This window comes from Oncorhynchus clarkii, chromosome 12 (genome assembly GCF_045791955.1).
Source record: "Oncorhynchus clarkii lewisi isolate Uvic-CL-2024 chromosome 12, UVic_Ocla_1.0, whole genome shotgun sequence".
In the NCBI taxonomy this organism is placed as follows: domain Eukaryota; kingdom Metazoa; phylum Chordata; class Actinopteri; order Salmoniformes; family Salmonidae; genus Oncorhynchus; species Oncorhynchus clarkii.
In genome coordinates this window covers 92,755,227-92,772,929 of record NC_092158.1, presented here as the reverse complement: position 1 = coordinate 92,772,929, position 17,703 = coordinate 92,755,227, and the positions used below count along the sequence as shown (strand labels likewise).

Sequence of the window (17,703 nt, the reverse complement as noted above, 5' to 3'; positions counted from 1 at the left end):
TGTCAAAACCGTGTTGATGGTATTAACTAGTCAGTTATGAAACACTGGAACAGACATTGCCATAATAAACACACGTCAGCTTGGTAATGAGACATGAATAAACACACGTCAGCTTGGTAATGAGACATGAATAAACACACGTCAGCTTGGTAATGAGACATGAATAAACACACGTCAGCTTGGTAATGAGACATGAATAAACACACGTCAGCTTGGTAATGAGACATGAATAAACACACGTCAGCTTGGTAATGAGACATGAATAAACACACGTCAGCTTGGTAATGAGACATGAAAAGGACCATTAGAAATGAAAGTCCCCAAACAACCTAATCATTTTTATTTATTTTTTTTACCTTCAGAACAAATTAATGATTTACAAAAAAAGGGACCAGTTCATTTCATAAAACATCCCAAAAAGTCTTAGTGACATTAAATTAGGTCTTTGTAAAAATATGTTTTTTAAAAGAGTACCCCCTCCCCCAGTTTCACGGGCGTCTAATCCCCCTCCCCCAGTTTCACGGGCGTCTAATCCCCCTCTTCCAGTTTCACGGGCGTCTAATCCCCCTCCTCCAGTTTCACGGGCGTCTAATCCCCCTCCTCCAGTTTCACGGGCGTCTAATCCCCCTCCTCCAGTTTCACGGGCGTCTAATCCCCCCTCCCCCAGTTTCACGGGCGTCTAATCCCCCTCCTCCAGTTTCACGGGCGTCTAATCCCCCTCCTCCAGTTTCACGGGCGTCTAATCCCCCTCCTCCAGTTTCACGGGCGTCTAATCCCCCTCCTCCAGTTTCACGGGCGTCTAATCCCCCTCCCCCAGTTTCACGGGCGTCTAATCCCCCTCCTCCAGTTTCACGGGCGTCTAATCCCCCTCCCCCAGTTTCACGGGCGTCTAATCCCCCTCCTCCAGTTTCACGGGCGTCTAATCCCCCTCCTCCAGTTTCACGGGCGTCTAATCCCCCTCCCCCAGTTTCACGGGCGTCTAATCCCCCTCCTCCAGTTTCACGGGCGTCTAATCCCCCTCCCCCAGTTTCACGGGCGTCTAATCCCCCTCCCCCAGTTTCACGGGCGTCTAATCCCCCTCCTCCAGTTTCACGGGCGTCTAATCCCCCTCCTCCAGTTTCACGGGCGTCTAATCCCCCTCCCCCAGTTTCACGGGCGTCTAATCCCCCTCCTCCAGTTTCACGGGCGTCTAATCCCCCTCCTCCAGTTTCACGGGCGTCTAATCCCCCTCCCCCAGTTTCACGGGCGTCTAATCCCCCTCCTCCAGTTTCACGGGCGTCTAATCCCCCTCCCCCAGTTTCACGGGCGTCTAATCCCCCTCCTCCAGTTTCACGGGCGTCTAATCCCCCTCCCCCAGTTTCACGGGCGTCTAATCCCCCTCCTCCAGTTTCACGGGCGTCTAATCCCCCTCCTCCAGTTTCACGGGCGTCTAATCCCCCTCCTCCAGTTTCACGGGCGTCTAATCCCCCTCCTCCAGTTTCACGGGCGTCTAATCCCCCTCCTCCAGTTTCACGGGCGTCTAATCCCCCTCCTCCAGTTTCACGGGCGTCTAATCCCCCTCCTCCAGTTTCACGGGCGTCTAATCCCCCTCCTCCAGTTTCACGGGCGTCTAATCCCCCTCCTCCAGTTTCACGGGCGTCTAATCCCCCTCCTCCAGTTTCACGGGCGTCTAATCCCCCTCCTCCAGTTTCACGGGCGTCTAATCCCCCTCCTCCAGTTTATGTTAGCAACATGCTAACACCCTGTGTGACTTGCTTCTTGTATAGGTGTTAGCAACATGCTAACATCCTGTGTGACTTGCTTCTTGTATAGGTGTTAGCAACATGCTAACATCCTGTGTGACTTGCTTCTTGTATAGGTGTTAGCAACATGCTAACATCCTGTGTGACTTGCCTCTTGTATAGGTGTTAGCAACATGCTAACATCCTGTGTGACTTGCTTCTTGTATAGGTGTTAGCAACATGCTAACATCCTGTGTGACTTGCTAATTGTATAGGTGTTAGCACACATGCTAACATCCTGTGTTCAAGGCACACTTAACCAGCATGGCTACCACAGCATTCTGCAGTGATACACCATTCCATCTGGTTTGCACTTAGTGGGACTACGTTGGTTTATCAACAGGACAATGACCCAGAACACACCTCCAGCCTGTGTAAGAGCTACTTGACCAAGAAGGAGAGTGATGGAGTGCTGCATCAGATGACCAGGTCTCCACAATCCCCCGACCTCAACCCAGTTGAGATGGTTTGGGATGAGTTGGACCCGCAGAGTGAAGGAAAAGCAGCCAACAAGTGCTCAGCATACATAGCCCATCTGTAAATAGCCCACCCAACTACCTCATCCCCAAGCATACATAGCCCATCTGTAAATAGCTCAGCCAACTACCTCATCCCCAAGCATACATAGCCCATCTGTAAATAGCCCACCCAACTACCTCATCCCCATATTGTTATTTATTTGCTCCTTTGCACCCCAGTATCTCTACTTGCACATGAATCTCCTGCACATCTATCACTCCAGTGTTTAATTGCTATATGGTAATGATTTCGCTTCTATGGCCTATTTATTGCCTTACCTCCCTACATTTCCACACACTGGACATAGATTGTTCTATTGTGTTATTGACTGACTATGTTTACTCCATGTGTAACTCTGTGTCGTTATCTGTGTCGCACTGCTTTGGTTTATCTTGGTCAGGGTCTCAGTTGTAAATGAGAACTTGTTCTCAGCTGGCCGACCTGGTTAAATGAAGGTGAAAATATATAAAAACATGTGGGAACTCCTCCAAGACTGTTGGAAAAGTATTCCAGGTGACTACCTCATGAAGCTGGTTGAGAGAATGCCAAGAGTGTGAAAAAGCTGTCATCAAGAAGGCTACTAAAATCTATTTATTTTTTTGGTTACTACATGATTCCATATGTGTTAGTTGATCGTTTTAATGTCTTCACTATTATTCTACAATGTAGAAAATAAAAACCCTTGAGGTGTGTTCAAAACTTTTGACTGGTACTGTAGTTTTAAAAAAACAAGACAACACTAGAATGGTATGACAAGACATTTCACACACGTGTGTGTGTGTGTGTGTGTGTGTGTGTGTGTGTGTGTATTCGTTACATACTCCTTTGGAGGATCCAATGGAAAAGTGACAGTGTTCTGAAGAACGATCTCCTTTGGAGGATCCGACGGGGAGGTTCTGAACGGGGAAGTGATTCTGTTCTGAAAAACGCTCACTGGAACACACAGAGAGAGAGAGACAGGAGAGAGAGAGGACAGAGAGAGAGAGGACAGAGAGAGAGGGCAGAGAGAGAGAGGACAGAGAGAGAGGACAGAGAGAGAGGGCAGAGAGAGAGAGGACAGAGAGAGAGAGGACAGAGAGAGAGGAGAAAGAGAGAGAGAGTTAAATTCATGTTGGTCATTCAGACGCTCTTCTCCAGACAGACACACGTCCAAGTTTAAAATAGTCAGTCTAGAAAAATAAAAGCAGGATTCACAACTTGTTTGAGCCTGAAATTCCAAAAACCGACACGTCTGACCTGTCGTGTGTCTGTTACCCCCAGACCTGTCGTGTGTCTGTTACCCCCAGACCTGTCGTGTGTCTGTTACCCCCAGACCTGTCGTGTGCCTGTTACCCCCAGACCTGTCGTGTGCCTGTTACCCCCAGACCTGTCGTGTGCCTGTTACCCCCAGATCTGTCGTGTGCCTGTTACCCCCAGACCTGTCGTGTGTCTGTTACCCCCAAACCAGACCTGCCACCACACCCCCAGCAGCACCACACCCCCAGCAGCACCACACCACCACACCCCCAGCAGCACCACACCCCCTGCAGCACCACACCCCCACACCCCCTGCAGCACCACACCCCCAGCAGCACCACACCCCCACACCCCCTGCAGCACCCCCACACCCCCAGCAGCACCCCCACACCCCCAGCAGCACCCCCACACCCCCAGCAGCACCACACCCCCAGCAGCACCACACCCATAGCAACACCACACTCCCTGCAGCACCACACCCCCTGCAGCCCCACACCCCCAGCAGCACCACACCCCCAGCAGCACCACACCCCCTGCAGCACCACACCCCCACACCCCCTGCAGCACCCCCACACCCCCAGCAGCACCCCCACACTCCCAGCAGCACCACACCCCCAGCAGCACTACACCCCCAGCAGCACCACACCCCCAGCAGCACCACACCCCCAGCAGCACCACACCCCTTACAGCAGCACCACACCCCCTACAACACCACACCCCCACACCCCTTACAGCACCACACCACACCCCCTACAACACCACACCCCCACACCCCCTACGGCACCACACCCCCTAAGGCACCACACCCCCTAAGGCACCACACCCCCTACGGCACCACACCCCTTACAGCACCACACCCCCAGCAGCACCACACCCCCACACCCCCTGCAGCACCACACCCCCAGCAGCACCACACCCCCAGCAGCACCACACCCCCAGCAGCACCACACTCCCTGCAGCCCCACACCCCCTGCAGCACCACACCCCCTGCAGCACCACACCCCCAGCAGCACCACACCCCCAGCAGCACCACACCCCTTACAGCAGCACCACACCCCCTACAACACCACACCCCCACACCCCTTACAGCACCACACCCCCTACAGCACCACACCCCCTACAACACCACACCCCCACACCCCTTACAGCACCACACCACACCCCCTACAACACCACACCCCCACACCCCCTACGGCACCACACCCCCTAAGGCACCACACCCCCTACAGCACCACACCCCCACACCCCTTACAACACCACACCCCCTACAGCCCCACACCCCTTACAGCACCACACCCCCTAAGGCACCACACCCCCTACAACACCACACCCCCTACAGCACCACACCCCTTACAGCACCACACCCCCTACAGCCCCACACCCCTTACAGCATCACACCCCCTAAGGCACCACACCCCCTAAGGCACCATACCCCCTACAGCACCACACCCCCTAAGGCACCACACCCCCTAAGGCACCACACCCCCACACCCCCGCAGCACCACCACACCCCCTACAGCACCACACCCCTTACAGCACCACCACACCCCATACAGCACCACCACACCCCCTACAGCACCACACCCCCTACAGCACCACCACACCCCCTACAGCACCACACCCCCTAAGGCACCACATCCCCGCAGCACCACCACACCCCCTACAGCACCACACCCCCTACAGCACCACACCCCCTACAGCACCACCCCCCCTACAGCACCACCCCCTAAGGCACCACATCCCCGCAGCACCACCACACCCCCTACAGCACCACACCCCCTACAGCACCACACCCCCTAAGGCACCACATCCCCGCAGCACCACCACACCCCCTACAGCACCACACCCCCTACAGCACCACCCCCTAAGGCACCACATCCCCCAGCAGCAGGTGTGAGAGAGCAGAGCTGCGGTCCAACGTCCCTTATTTGAATATCTTAACTGACACAGTTCTCAGTTCTCAGTCACACAAACAATCCAGAGCTCCTCACTTAGAAACGAATCTAGATAAATGATCTGGGGCCCACTGCTTCCAACATCAGGAAGAAACAAATCTAGATAAATGATCTGGGGCCCACTGCTTCCAACATCAGGAAGTAACGAATCTAGATAAATGATCTGGGGCCCACTGCTTCCAACATCAGGAAGAAACTAATCTAGATAAATGATCTGGGGCCCACTGCTTCCATCATCAGGAAGTAACGAATCTAGATAAATGATCTGGGGCCCACTGCTTCCATCATCAGGAAGAAACGAATCTAGATAAATGATCTGGGGCCCACTGCTTCCAACATCAGGAAGAAACTAATCTAGACAAATGACCTGGGGCCCACTGCTTCCATCATCAGGAAGTAACGAATCTAGATAAATGATCTGGGGCCCACTGCTTCCATCATCACTTGATGCCACATCAGGAACTGTTTTAAGTGAGAAATAGGCATTGGTCTGTAACCCCTACAGTAGCTATGGTTGGTCTATTGTGCTTCAAACTATGTGCCTGTCTTAGGTCAGTTAGGATCACCACTTTATTTTAAGAATGTGAAATGTCAGAATAATAGTAGAGAGAATGATTTATTTCAGCTTTTATTTCTTTCATCACATTCCCAGTGGGTCAGAAGATTACATACACTCAATTAGTATTTGGTAGCATTAAATTGTTAAACTTGGGTCAAATGTTTCAGGTAGCCTTCCACAAGCTTCCCACAATAAGTAGGGTGAATTTTGGCCCATTCCTCCTGACAGAGCTGGTGTAACTGAGTCAGGTTTGTAGTCCTCCTGACAGAGCTGGTGTAACTGAGTCAGGTTTGTAGGCCTCCTGACAGAGCTGGTGTAACCGAGTCAGGTTTGTAGGCCTCCTGACAGAGCTGGTGTAACTGAGTCAGGTTTGTAGGCCTCCTGACAGAGCTGGTGTAACTGAGTCAGGTTTGTAGGCCTCCTGACAGAGCTGGTGTAACTGAGTCAGGTTTGTAGGCCTCCTGACAGAGCTGGTGTAACTGAGTCAGGTTTGTAGGCCTCCTGACAGAGCTGGTGTAACTGAGACAGGTTTGTAGGCCTCCTGACAGAGCTGGTGTAACTGAGTCAGGTTTGTAGGCCTCTTTGCTTTTTCAGTTCTGCCCACAAATGTTCTATGTGATTGAGGTCAGGGCTTTGTGATGTCCAATCCAGTACCTTGACTTTGTTGTCCTTAAGCCATTTTGCTACAACTTTAGAAGTATGCTTGGGGTCATTGTCCATTTGGAAGGCCCATTTGCAACCAAGCTTTAACTGATGTCTTGAAATGTTGCTTCAGTATATCCACATAATTTTCCGTCCTCATGATGCCATCTATTTTGTGAAGTGCACCAGTCCCTCCTGCAGCAAAGCACCCCCACAACATGATGCTGCCACCCCCGTGCTTCACGGTTGGGATGGTGTTCTTCGGCTTGCAAGCCTCCCCCTTTTTCCTCCAAACATAACGATGGTCATTATGGCCAAACAGTTCTGTTTTTGTTCCATCAGACCGGAGGACATTTCTCCAAAAAGTACGATCTTTGTCCTCATGTGCAGTTGCAAACCGTAGTCTGGCTTTTTTATGGTGGTTTTGGAGCAGTGGCTTCTTCCTTGCTGAGTGGCCTTTCAGGTTGTGTTGATATAGGACTCATTTTATTGTGGATATAGATACTTTTGTACCTGTTTCCTCCAGCATCTTCACAAGGTCCTTTGCTGTTGTTCTGGGATTGATTTTCACTTTTCGCACCAAAGTACGTTCATCTCTAGGAGACAGAACGCGTCTCCTTCCTGAGCGGTATGATGGCTGCGTGGTCCCATGGTGTTTATACTTGTGTACTACTGTTTGCTAGTGTCCAGTCATTAGGTTTGTGTAACCAGTGTCTAACTAGTGTCCAGCCATCTTGGTTTTGGACGGCAGCCGTCTTGGTTTTTGACGGCAGCCGTCTTGGTTTTTGACGGCAGCCATCTTGGTTTTTGACGGCAGCCATCTTGGTTTTTGACGGCAGCCATCTTGGTTTTTGACGGCAGCCATCTTGGTTTTTGACGGCAGCCATCTTGGTTTTTGACGGCAGCCATCTTGGTTTTTGACGGCAGCCATCTTGGTTTTTGACAGCAGCCATCTTGGTTTTTGACAGCAGCCATCTTGGTTTTTGACGGCAGCCATCTTGGTTTTTGACGGCAGCCATCTTGGTTTTCATTTGAAACATCTTTTCACCCTTTGCTTCTTTATAACAAATGCAGAGCCAGGGACAATCCATGGAAATGTAAAAGTGAGAAGTAGGCATTGGTCTGACGCCGATAAAGGAACTTCACATGAGCATCACAATGCCCACCAACGCATTCCTGCACACAGCGTTGACCTACTACAGTAGCAATTGTTGGGTCTATTGTACATCAAAACAACGTGTATGCAGGTTGCTTAGAATTCAAAAACCTTCTAAAAAAAAAAGGCTAATTCCTACTCTTCAGGGGAATAATGGACTTTACAGTGTCCTGCTATTAAAATGTATTTTCAGTACATTCAGAAAGTATTCAGACCCCTTGACTTCGATATTTTTGTTACGTTACAGCCTTATTCAAAAAATGTATCTATACACAATACCCCATAATGACATCACAACACCCCATAATGACATCACAACACCCCATAATGACATCACAATAACAAAGCAAAAACAGGTTTTAGACATTTTGGTAAAAGTATTAAAAATAAATACTGAAATATAATTTACATAAGCATTCAGAGCCTTTACTCGGTACGTTGATGACGCTACAAGCTTGGCACACCTGTATTTGGGGGAGTTTCTCCCATTCTCCTCTGCAGATCCTCTCACGCTCTGTCAGGTTGGATGGGGAGCGTCACTGCACAGCTATTTTCAGGTCTCTCCAGAGATGTTCGATCGGCTTCAAAGTCTGGGCTCTGGCCGGGCCACTCAAGGACATTCAGAGACTTGTCCCGAAGCCACTTCCGTGTTGTCTTGGCTGTGTGCTTAGGGTCATTGTCCTGTTGGAAGGTGAACCTTCACCCCAGTCTGAGGTCCTGAGCACTCCGATTCAGGTTTTCATCAAGGATCTCTCTGTACTTTGCTCCGTTCATCTTTCCCTCGATCCTGACTAGTCTCCCAGTCCCTGCCGCTGAAAAACATCCCCACAGCATGATGCTGCCACCACCATGCTTCACCGTAGGGATGGTGCCAGGTTTCCTCCAGATGTGATGCTTGGCATTCAGGCCAAAGAGTTCAATCGTGGTTTCAGACCAGAGAACCTTGTATCTCATGGTCTGAGAGTCCTTTAGGTGCCTTTTGGCAAACTCCAAGCAGGCTGTCATGTGCCTTTTACTGAGGAGTGGCTTCTGTCTGGCCTTTCTACCATAAAGGCCTGATTGGTGGAGTGCTGTTGAAATGGTTGTCCTTCTGGAAGGTTCTCCCATCTCCACAGAGGAACTCTGGAGCTCTGTTAGAGTGACCATCAGGTTCTCAGTCACCTCCCTGACCAAGGCCCTTCTCCACCGATTGCTCAGTTTGGCCGGGCAGCCAGCTCTAGGAAGAGTCTTTGGTGGTTCCAAACTTGTTCCATTTCAGAATGATGGAGGCCACTGTGTTCTTGGGGACCTTCAATGCTGCAGAAATGTTTTGGTACCCTTCCCCAGATCTGTCTCTCGACATAATCCTATCTCGGAGCTCTACGGATAATTCCCAATTCCTTCGACCTCATGGCTTGGTTTTTGCTCTGACATGCCCTTCTCCAGGATTGAGACAATGCAAAGATCTGTCTCGGAGCTCTACCGACAATTCCTGCGACCTCGTGGCTTTGTTTTTGCTCTGACATGAACTGTCAAATGTGGGACCTTTATATAGACAGGTGTGTGCCTTTCTAAATCATGTCCAATCAGTTGAATTTACCACAGGTGGACCTCCAATCAAGTTGTAGAAACATCTCAAGGATGATCAATGGAAACAGGATGCTCCTGAGCTCAATTTCAAGTCTCATAGCAAAGGGGTCTGAATAATTATGTAAATATTATTTTTTAATACATTTGCAAATATTTCTAAATACCTGTTTTCGCTTTGTCACAATGGGGCAGATTGTGATGTCACTATGGGGTACTGTGATGTCATTATGGGGTACTGTGATGTCATTATGGGGCAGATTGATGGAGGACAAAAATATTTAATACATTTTAGAACGGGGCTGAAAAGTTTTAAACAAAATGTGGGGAAAATGGGTTTGTATAGTTCCTGATTTTTTTAAATAAATATTTAATTTAACCTTTAATTTAACTAGGCAAGTCAGTTCAGAACAAATTATTATTTACAATGAAGGCCTACCCCCGGGTCAAACCCGGACGACGCTGGGCTAATTGTGCGCCACCCTATGGGACTCCCAATCACGGCCGGATGTGATACAGCCTGGAATCGAACCAGGGACTGTATTGACCCCCCTCTTGCACTGAGACTCAGCGACCTTAGACCACCAGGGAGTCCTCGATGCACTGTGTATATATGTACTCACATGTTATACATCTTGCTTGGTGACTACAGGCTGGGTGACTACAGGCTGGGTTAAGGCCAGGTGACTACAGGCTGGGTTAAGGTCAGGTGACTACAGGCTGGGTGACTACAGGCTGGGTTAAGGCCAGGTGACTACAGGCTGGGTTAAGGTCAGGTGACTACAGGCCAGGTGACTACAGGCTGGGTTAAGGCCAGGTGACTACAGGCTGGGTTAAGGTCAGGTGACTACAGGCCAGGTGACTACAGGCTGGGTTAAGGCCAGGTGACTACAGGCTGGGTTAAGGTCAAGTGACTACAGGCTGGGTTAAGGCCAGGTGACTACAGGCTGGGTTAAGGCCAGGTGACTACAGGCTGGGTTAAGGCCAGGTGACTACAGGCCAGGTGACTACAGGCTGGGTTAAGGCCAGGTGACTACAGGCTGGGTTAAGGCCAGGTGACTACAGGCCAGGTGACTACACTGTGTATATATGTACTCACATGTTATACATCTTGCTTGGTGACTACAGGCTGGGTTAAGGCCAGGTGACTACACTGTGTATATATGTACTCACATGTTATACATCTTGCTTGGTGACTACAGGCTGGGTTAAGGTCAGGTGACTACAGGCCAGGTGACTACAGGCTGGGTTAAGGCCAGGTGACTACAGGCTGGGTTAAGGCCAGGTGACTACAGGCCAGGTGACTACACTGTGTATATATGTACTCACATGTTATACATCTTGCTTGAAGCCTTGACTCCTCCGATGGGTATTCTTCTGATGATGACAGAGGAGTTCTTGGATATCAGGGCCTCGTCGTCTTTGTATTCTACAGATCAGAGACGAGGGAATTACTGGTCTGTCTGTTGGTAGTCCCCCGGTGCGCCATCCCAGATATCTAGTCCCCCGGTGCGCCATCCCAGATATCTAGTCCCCCGGTGCGCCATCCCGGATATCTAGTCCCCCGGTGCGCCATCCCGGATATCTAGTCCCCCGGTGCGCCATCCCGGATATCTAGTCCCCCGGTGCGCCATCCCAGATATCTAGTCCCCCGGTGCGCCATCCCAGATATCTAGTCCCCCGGTGCGCCATCCCAGATATCTAGTCCCCCGGTGCGCCATCCCAGATATCTAGTCCCCCGGTGCGCCATCCCAGATATCTAGTCCCCCGGTGCGCCATCCCAGATATCTAGTCCCCCGGTGCGCCATCCCAGATATCTAGTCCCCCGGTCCACCATCCCAGATATCTAGTCCCCCGGTGCGCCATCCCAGATATCTAGTCCCCCGGTGCGCCATCCCAGATATCTAGTCCCCCGGTGCGCCATCCCAGATATCTAGTTCCCCGGGCGCCATCCTAGATATCTATATCTAATATAAAATCAATCCATCTTATCTATTCAATTTACATATGACGTTTTACATTCATGGTTGTCAGGAAGTGTTTTTAAAGTACACTGGCCTCAACCCCCCCCAAAGAGCAAGCAGTTCACAGTAGAAGGAAGAAACCATAAGAGGAACCAGACTCCCTGACTAGGCCTAACCCCACCATGCCAGCACCCAAGCCAACCACCTGGGCTGAAATAAAGGGGTTTTGTGGATGATGGAACCTTACAGGTAGGGCCAAATAAAATAAAATAAATGCATATAAAATGAACATTTCCCTTCAACGAAACGGCTCAAACCCACTGACCCTCTTCTCTATTCAAGCCCCGTCACAAAAACATATTTACCGGGCCCCATTTGACCAGGAACCACAGTGGTTGTCTGGCTGTCAAGACCTCTTCATTCGAAACGGGTTCCCGACGGTGATTATTGATCCCTGTGGTTGTCACTAGTTTATTGGTGCTTATTGATCCCTGTGGTTGACACTAGTTTATTGGTGCTTATTGATCCCTGTGGTTGTCACTAGTTTATTGGTGCTTATTGATCCCTGTGGTTGACACTAGTTTATTGGTGCTTATTGATCCCTGTGGTTGACACTAGTTTATTGGTGATTATTGATCCCTGTGGTTGACACTAGTTTATTGGTGATTATTGATCCCTGTGGTTGACACTAGTTTATTGGTGATTATTGATCCCTGTGGTTGTCACTAGTTTATTGGTGCTTATTGATCCCTGTGGTTGACACTAGTTTATTGGTGCTTATTGATCCCTGTGGTTGACACTAGTTTATTGGTGCTTATTGATCCCTGTGGTTGTCACTAGTTTATTGGTGCTTATTGATCCCTGTGGTTGACACTAGTTTATTGGTGCTTATTGATCCCTGTGGTTGACACTAGTTTATTGGTGCTTATTGATCCCTGTGGTTGTCACTAGTTTATTGGTGCTTATTGATCCCTGTGGTTGACACTAGTTTATTGGTGCTTATTGATCCCTGTGGTTGACACTAGTTTATTGGTGATTATTGATCCCTGTGGTTGTCACTAGTTTATTGGTGCTTATTGATCCCTGTGGTTGACACTAGTTTATTGGTGCTTATTGATCCCTGTGGTTGACACTAGTTTATTGGTGATTATTGATCCCTGTGGTTGTCACTAGTTTATTGGTGCTTATTGATCCCTGTGGTTGTCACTAGTTTATTGGTGCTTATTGATCCCTGTGGTTGACACTAGTTTATTGGTGATTATTGATCCCTGTGGTTGTCACTAGTTTATTGGTGCTTATTGATCCCTGTGGTTGTCACTAGTTTATTGGTGATTATTGATCCCTGTGGTTGACACTAGTTTATTGGTGCTTATTGATCCCTGTGGTTGACACTAGTTTATTGGTGCTTATTGATCCCTGTGGTTGTCACTAGTTTATTGGTGATTATTGATCCCTGTGGTTGTCACTAGTTTATTGGTGCTTATTGATCCCTGTGGTTGACACTAGTTTATTGGTGCTTATTGATCCCTGTGGTTGTCACTAGTTTATTGGTTGCTTATTGATCCCTGTGGTTGACACTAGTTTATTGGTGCTTATTGATCCCTGTGGTTGTCACTAGTTTATTGGTGCTTATTGATCCCTGTGGTTGACACTAGTTTATTGGTGATTATTGATCCCTGTGGTTGACACTAGCTCACCTTATTTAACGTTAGGATTTCCGTCCAGGCCCCGATATGTGCTGCTTCCCGATGGGGGTTCAGCATCAGCAAACGGCACGGAAAGCCCCTGCATTTGAGCTATAGCTCGTCAACCAACTTACTAGTTAGCTAAGTAAAATAAAAAGCTACCTAGCTGTGATCCGAGGTTGAAGCAGTAACCTGGTTAGTTAGAAAGTAGCTAGTTAGCAGTTAGCAGCAACAGGACAGTCAAACACAACACGTGTGTTTTGTCTGATAAAGTGATGGTAGATCAGGACTATATAGGTGTTACGGGAAGAAAATTATATATATATATTCAACACGAAGAACTCAATAACATGACATTATACATTTCATAAAAGTTTTAAAAATGTCTGATTTGGGGGGGGCTTTCCGTCACTGGACAAATGTGTTCTTAGCTAATAACTAGGTAGCAACAGCTGTCGGCAGCTTTGACATCCCAAGTGATTTAACTTAGTTAAGATAAATAAAAATGTCTTCCTTTAAAAAACAAAACACAGATGATGAAACTACTTTCTTACCTTCTTTAGTTTGTGCGTTGGTGATTTGTAGGCCGCAGTCGACAGCTTTGAGTCTCTCTCGACCCATGATCTGTCTTTTCAGGTCGGCCAGAGTGATGTTCAGGCCATCGAAAGTGACCGTGTCGTAGTTGAGTTTAGATGAGAATTTATAATGTACACAAGACATGGTGGAAACGAAAAGGGACACAGCCGGGTTCACTCGATGTCCCCAGACACCAAACGGATCATATGTAAGAGGGAACTCAACAAGCTGTCCAAAATGACACAGAGCAAGTTCAATGGAGGTCGCTGAGTTTTTAATGTAGCTAAATGTTAATATCTAACGCGTCGGAAGGGGAAGAACAAAAAAAAAACATGCTGATTGTGAGTTGTCAAATGGACTGAAATCACTTGTTTGTTGGTTTGTGTTTTTTTTAAAGAGTTTTGTACCGTAGAAACTGGCCCAAAGCAACACACCGCCTTCCAGAAACATGGTGGGGAAAAAAGCAATTTGACCCGATACCTCAATACATAAAATAAAGATCAACAAAGTGTCCGAGAGCCAAAAGGTAGGAAACTAAGACTAGTAAACAGTAAATAAAATAAAAACGTTACTTGCGTCCTTATTGTCCAAAAAAATAAAAATAAAAATAAATGCGATCACTTAAGAGAGAATCAAGAGTTTGAAAATAAACAAAACACAGAGCAAACACGACGGTATGTAATAGCTAATTTATTCCCTGTGTAAAAGGGGTAGCTAACTAGTTCATGTGAATTAGGTTACAGCAAATAAAGACAAGTCTGGCCTTCTCGTAAAAGCTAACGTGTAGCTAGCTAACAGTTAGCTTGCTTATAGACAAAAAAAAAACCCAAACAAGCTACCTAAGACACTGTCAACTCAAATGACATGAAGACATTAACCGGATACTACAACAAAAACATTAATATTTCAGAAACTATATATATATAGTCATTACATTCCATGCAAATATCTGAATAATGTTGTATTCCTTCCCATTTTGAAGTGTCCAGAAATCAACCAGCTGTGTCGACTTCCCACAGAGACAAGAGGAGAGAGCTGTCATTTTGGCTCGGCGGCCTTTCTGCGCATGCGCAGGAAAAGGGAAAGGCCACGTTCAGAACATCAGTCGCTTTGCTTCCTGCGCAGTCGACTGATGACGCAATCCAACACGTTTCCCCAATGGACAAGGTGTGTGACAATACACACCAACGGGTAAATGCAGAGGGGTCTGTTACTCAGTTATAAGGATTTTTTTTATTTATTTTTTTTAGCATTTTGACAAGGTAAAACCTAAAGATTTTTGAAATTGTTTTAGATGCCATTCCCCTCAGGTGTTGCTCTGTTATTCAGGAAGGTGACCCTCAGAGCCAACCTTCTGTTGACCCTGTTGACTCATCAGTAGGAAAGATTTGTTTCTCTTTTGGTCCATTCAACAACAGAGCGATACGATCCTTGTTTCAGCAGGATGTTGTATCCATACCTTATGTCATGCCTTATGTCATGCCTTATGTCATACCTTATGTCATGCCTTATGTCATGCCTTATGTCATGCCTTATGTCATGCCTTATGTCATGCCTTATGTCATACCTTATGTCATGCCTTATGTCATGCCTTATGTCATGCCTTATGTCATGCCTTATGTCATGCCTTATGTCATACCTTATGTCATGCCTTATGTCATGCCTTATGTCATGCCTTATGTCATGCCTTATGTCATGCCTTATGTCATGCCTTATGTCATACCTTATGTCATGCCTTATGTCATGCCTTATGTCATGCCTTATGTCATGCCTTATTGGAATGGATTTATTGATAATATCTGTTGGAAAAAAAGTTTGAACGTTGCCACACACATACCTACTTGTTAACAAAATTAAGGAAGTTTCCTTTAAAATTATTAATAAATATTATCCTGCCAACCACTATATGAAGAAGTTTTAGGGAAAACATCAACTCAAATTGCTCCTTTTGTAATGACCACCCAGAAACAGTGTTGCATCTTTTTTGGGGGGGGATTGTATTCATGTAAGAAAACTGTGTCAGTAGATTTATAATTGAACACATTTATGAAGATTTTACACTATTGTGGAGAGATGTACTGTTTGGATTCTTTACCTACAATAGAAATAAGCTGAACAATTTTTATATAATTAATTTCATTATTATTTTGGCCAAATTTCATATACACAAAATGTACAATTACAAACAAAAAAAAAACAAACACATTTTCTCACCTTACAAAAATAAATTGAACTGTATTTTAAGGCAGTTAAATACTCTACTAACAAAAAAAGCTGTTAGAATTGTAAGTGTATGCATGTCCCTTAAGGTCCTTGTGTAATTGGAACGTGATATTGTACCCCCTAGCCCCGCCCCCAGACCCGCCCATAGCCCCGCCCCTAGATCGATTGTCCATTGTATATAATATATATATATATACTTGTGTTCCTTCATGTACTCTCTGTATTGATTTTTTGTTAATAAAAAATAAAAAATAAACAAAAAAGTGTGACAATATCTATTTTACCACTGAGAAGAATTTAGGTACCAAGCTACTGAGAAAATGTTGTGCTGTATCATTTTGGCCCGGTAGTATGAGACATTTGGGTAGATTTTGTGTAGCACAAAAGCGCTTGATATTGCCAATTAACTCAACACAAGAATGTCTTGAACATATAACTAAATATAATCGTGGCGATTGTAGACGCCTGCCGTAAGAAACTACTAATTTTGCAGTCCCTTATATTACATTTAAAAAATAATCTAAATTCACCAGTAGATGGCGCTCTAAAACCATTTATGATAAATGTTTAAAACGAGGCTTATCCTTTGATTTAACATCTATTATTTTGTCTTGTGGAATTATCTCTATCAGGTGGGCATATCTACAGTAAAACACCTGCGCAGCAAGCCCATATGTCTTACAATGGGCCTATTATAACCTTCTAATGATGCTTGCTGAGGAGAGAAGTTATTATCCTCCTCCTCATTTATTATCCTCCTCCTCATTTATTATCCTCCTCCTCATTTATTATCCTCCTCCTCCTCATTTATTATCCTCCTCCTCCTCATTTATTATCCTCCTCCTCATTTATTATCCTCCTCATTTATTATCCTCCTCATCCTCATTTATTATCCTCCTCCTCATTTATTATTCTCCTCCTCATTTATTATCCTCCTCATTTATTACCTCCTCCTCATTTATTATCCTCATTTATTATCCTCCTCATTTATTATTCTCCTCCTCATTTGTTATCCTCCTCCTCATTTATTATCCTCTTCATCCTCATTTATTATCCTCCTCCTCATTTATTATCCTCCTCCTCCTCATTTATTATCCTCCTCATCCTCATTTATTCTCCTCATTTATTATTCTCCTCCTCATTTATTATCCTCAACATTTCTTATCCTCCTTCTCATTTATTATCCTCCTCATTTATTCTCCTCCTCATTTATTATCGTCCTCCTCCTCATTTATTATCCTTCCCCGCATTTATTATTCTCCTCCTCATCTATTATTCTCCTCATTTACTATCCTCCTCATTTATTATCCTCCTCCTCATTTACTATCCCCCTCCTCATTTATTATTCTCTTCATCCTCATTTATTATCCTCCTCATTTATTATCCTCCTCATCCTCATTTATTATCCTCCTCCTCATTTGTTATCCTCCTCATTTATTATCCTCTTCATCCTCATTTATTATCCTCCTCCTCATTTATTATCATCCTCCTCCTCATTTATTATCCTCCTCCTCCTCATTTATTATCCTCCTCATCCTTTTATTCTCCTCATTTATTATCCTCCTCCTCAGTTATTATCCTCATCCTCATTTATTCTCCTCCTCATTTACTATTCTCCTCATTTATTGTCCTCCTCCTCCTCCTCCTCCATTTTGATGTTGCACACACTCACTCACACACACACACACACACACACAAACACACACACACAAACACACACACACGCACACACACGCACACACACACACACGCACACACACGCACACACACGCACACACACACACACACACACACACACACACACACACACACACACACACACACACACACACCAGTCTTGC

At 46.4% G+C, this 17,703-nt stretch overlaps 1 protein-coding gene across 3 annotated transcripts in view; it reads right to left on the bottom strand.

Annotated features, from left to right (window-relative positions):
* Nucleotides 1–14,687, bottom strand: part of LOC139421668 (E3 ubiquitin-protein ligase RBBP6-like) — a 47,607-nt gene extending 32,920 nt beyond the window's left edge. For all 3 annotated transcript variants that reach the window (XM_071172759.1, XM_071172760.1, XM_071172761.1), the window contains exons 1-3: nt 13,618–14,687; nt 10,744–10,843; nt 3,122–3,233 (exon numbers count right to left, since the gene is read on the bottom strand). In XM_071172759.1, the coding sequence (XP_071028860.1) occupies nt 3,122–3,233; nt 10,744–10,843; nt 13,618–13,783 (378 nt within the window). In that variant the 5' untranslated portion in view covers nt 13,784–14,687. The remainder of the gene's footprint in view (nt 1–3,121; nt 3,234–10,743; nt 10,844–13,617) is intronic.
* Between the last annotated feature and the right edge of the window lie 3,016 nt (nt 14,688–17,703).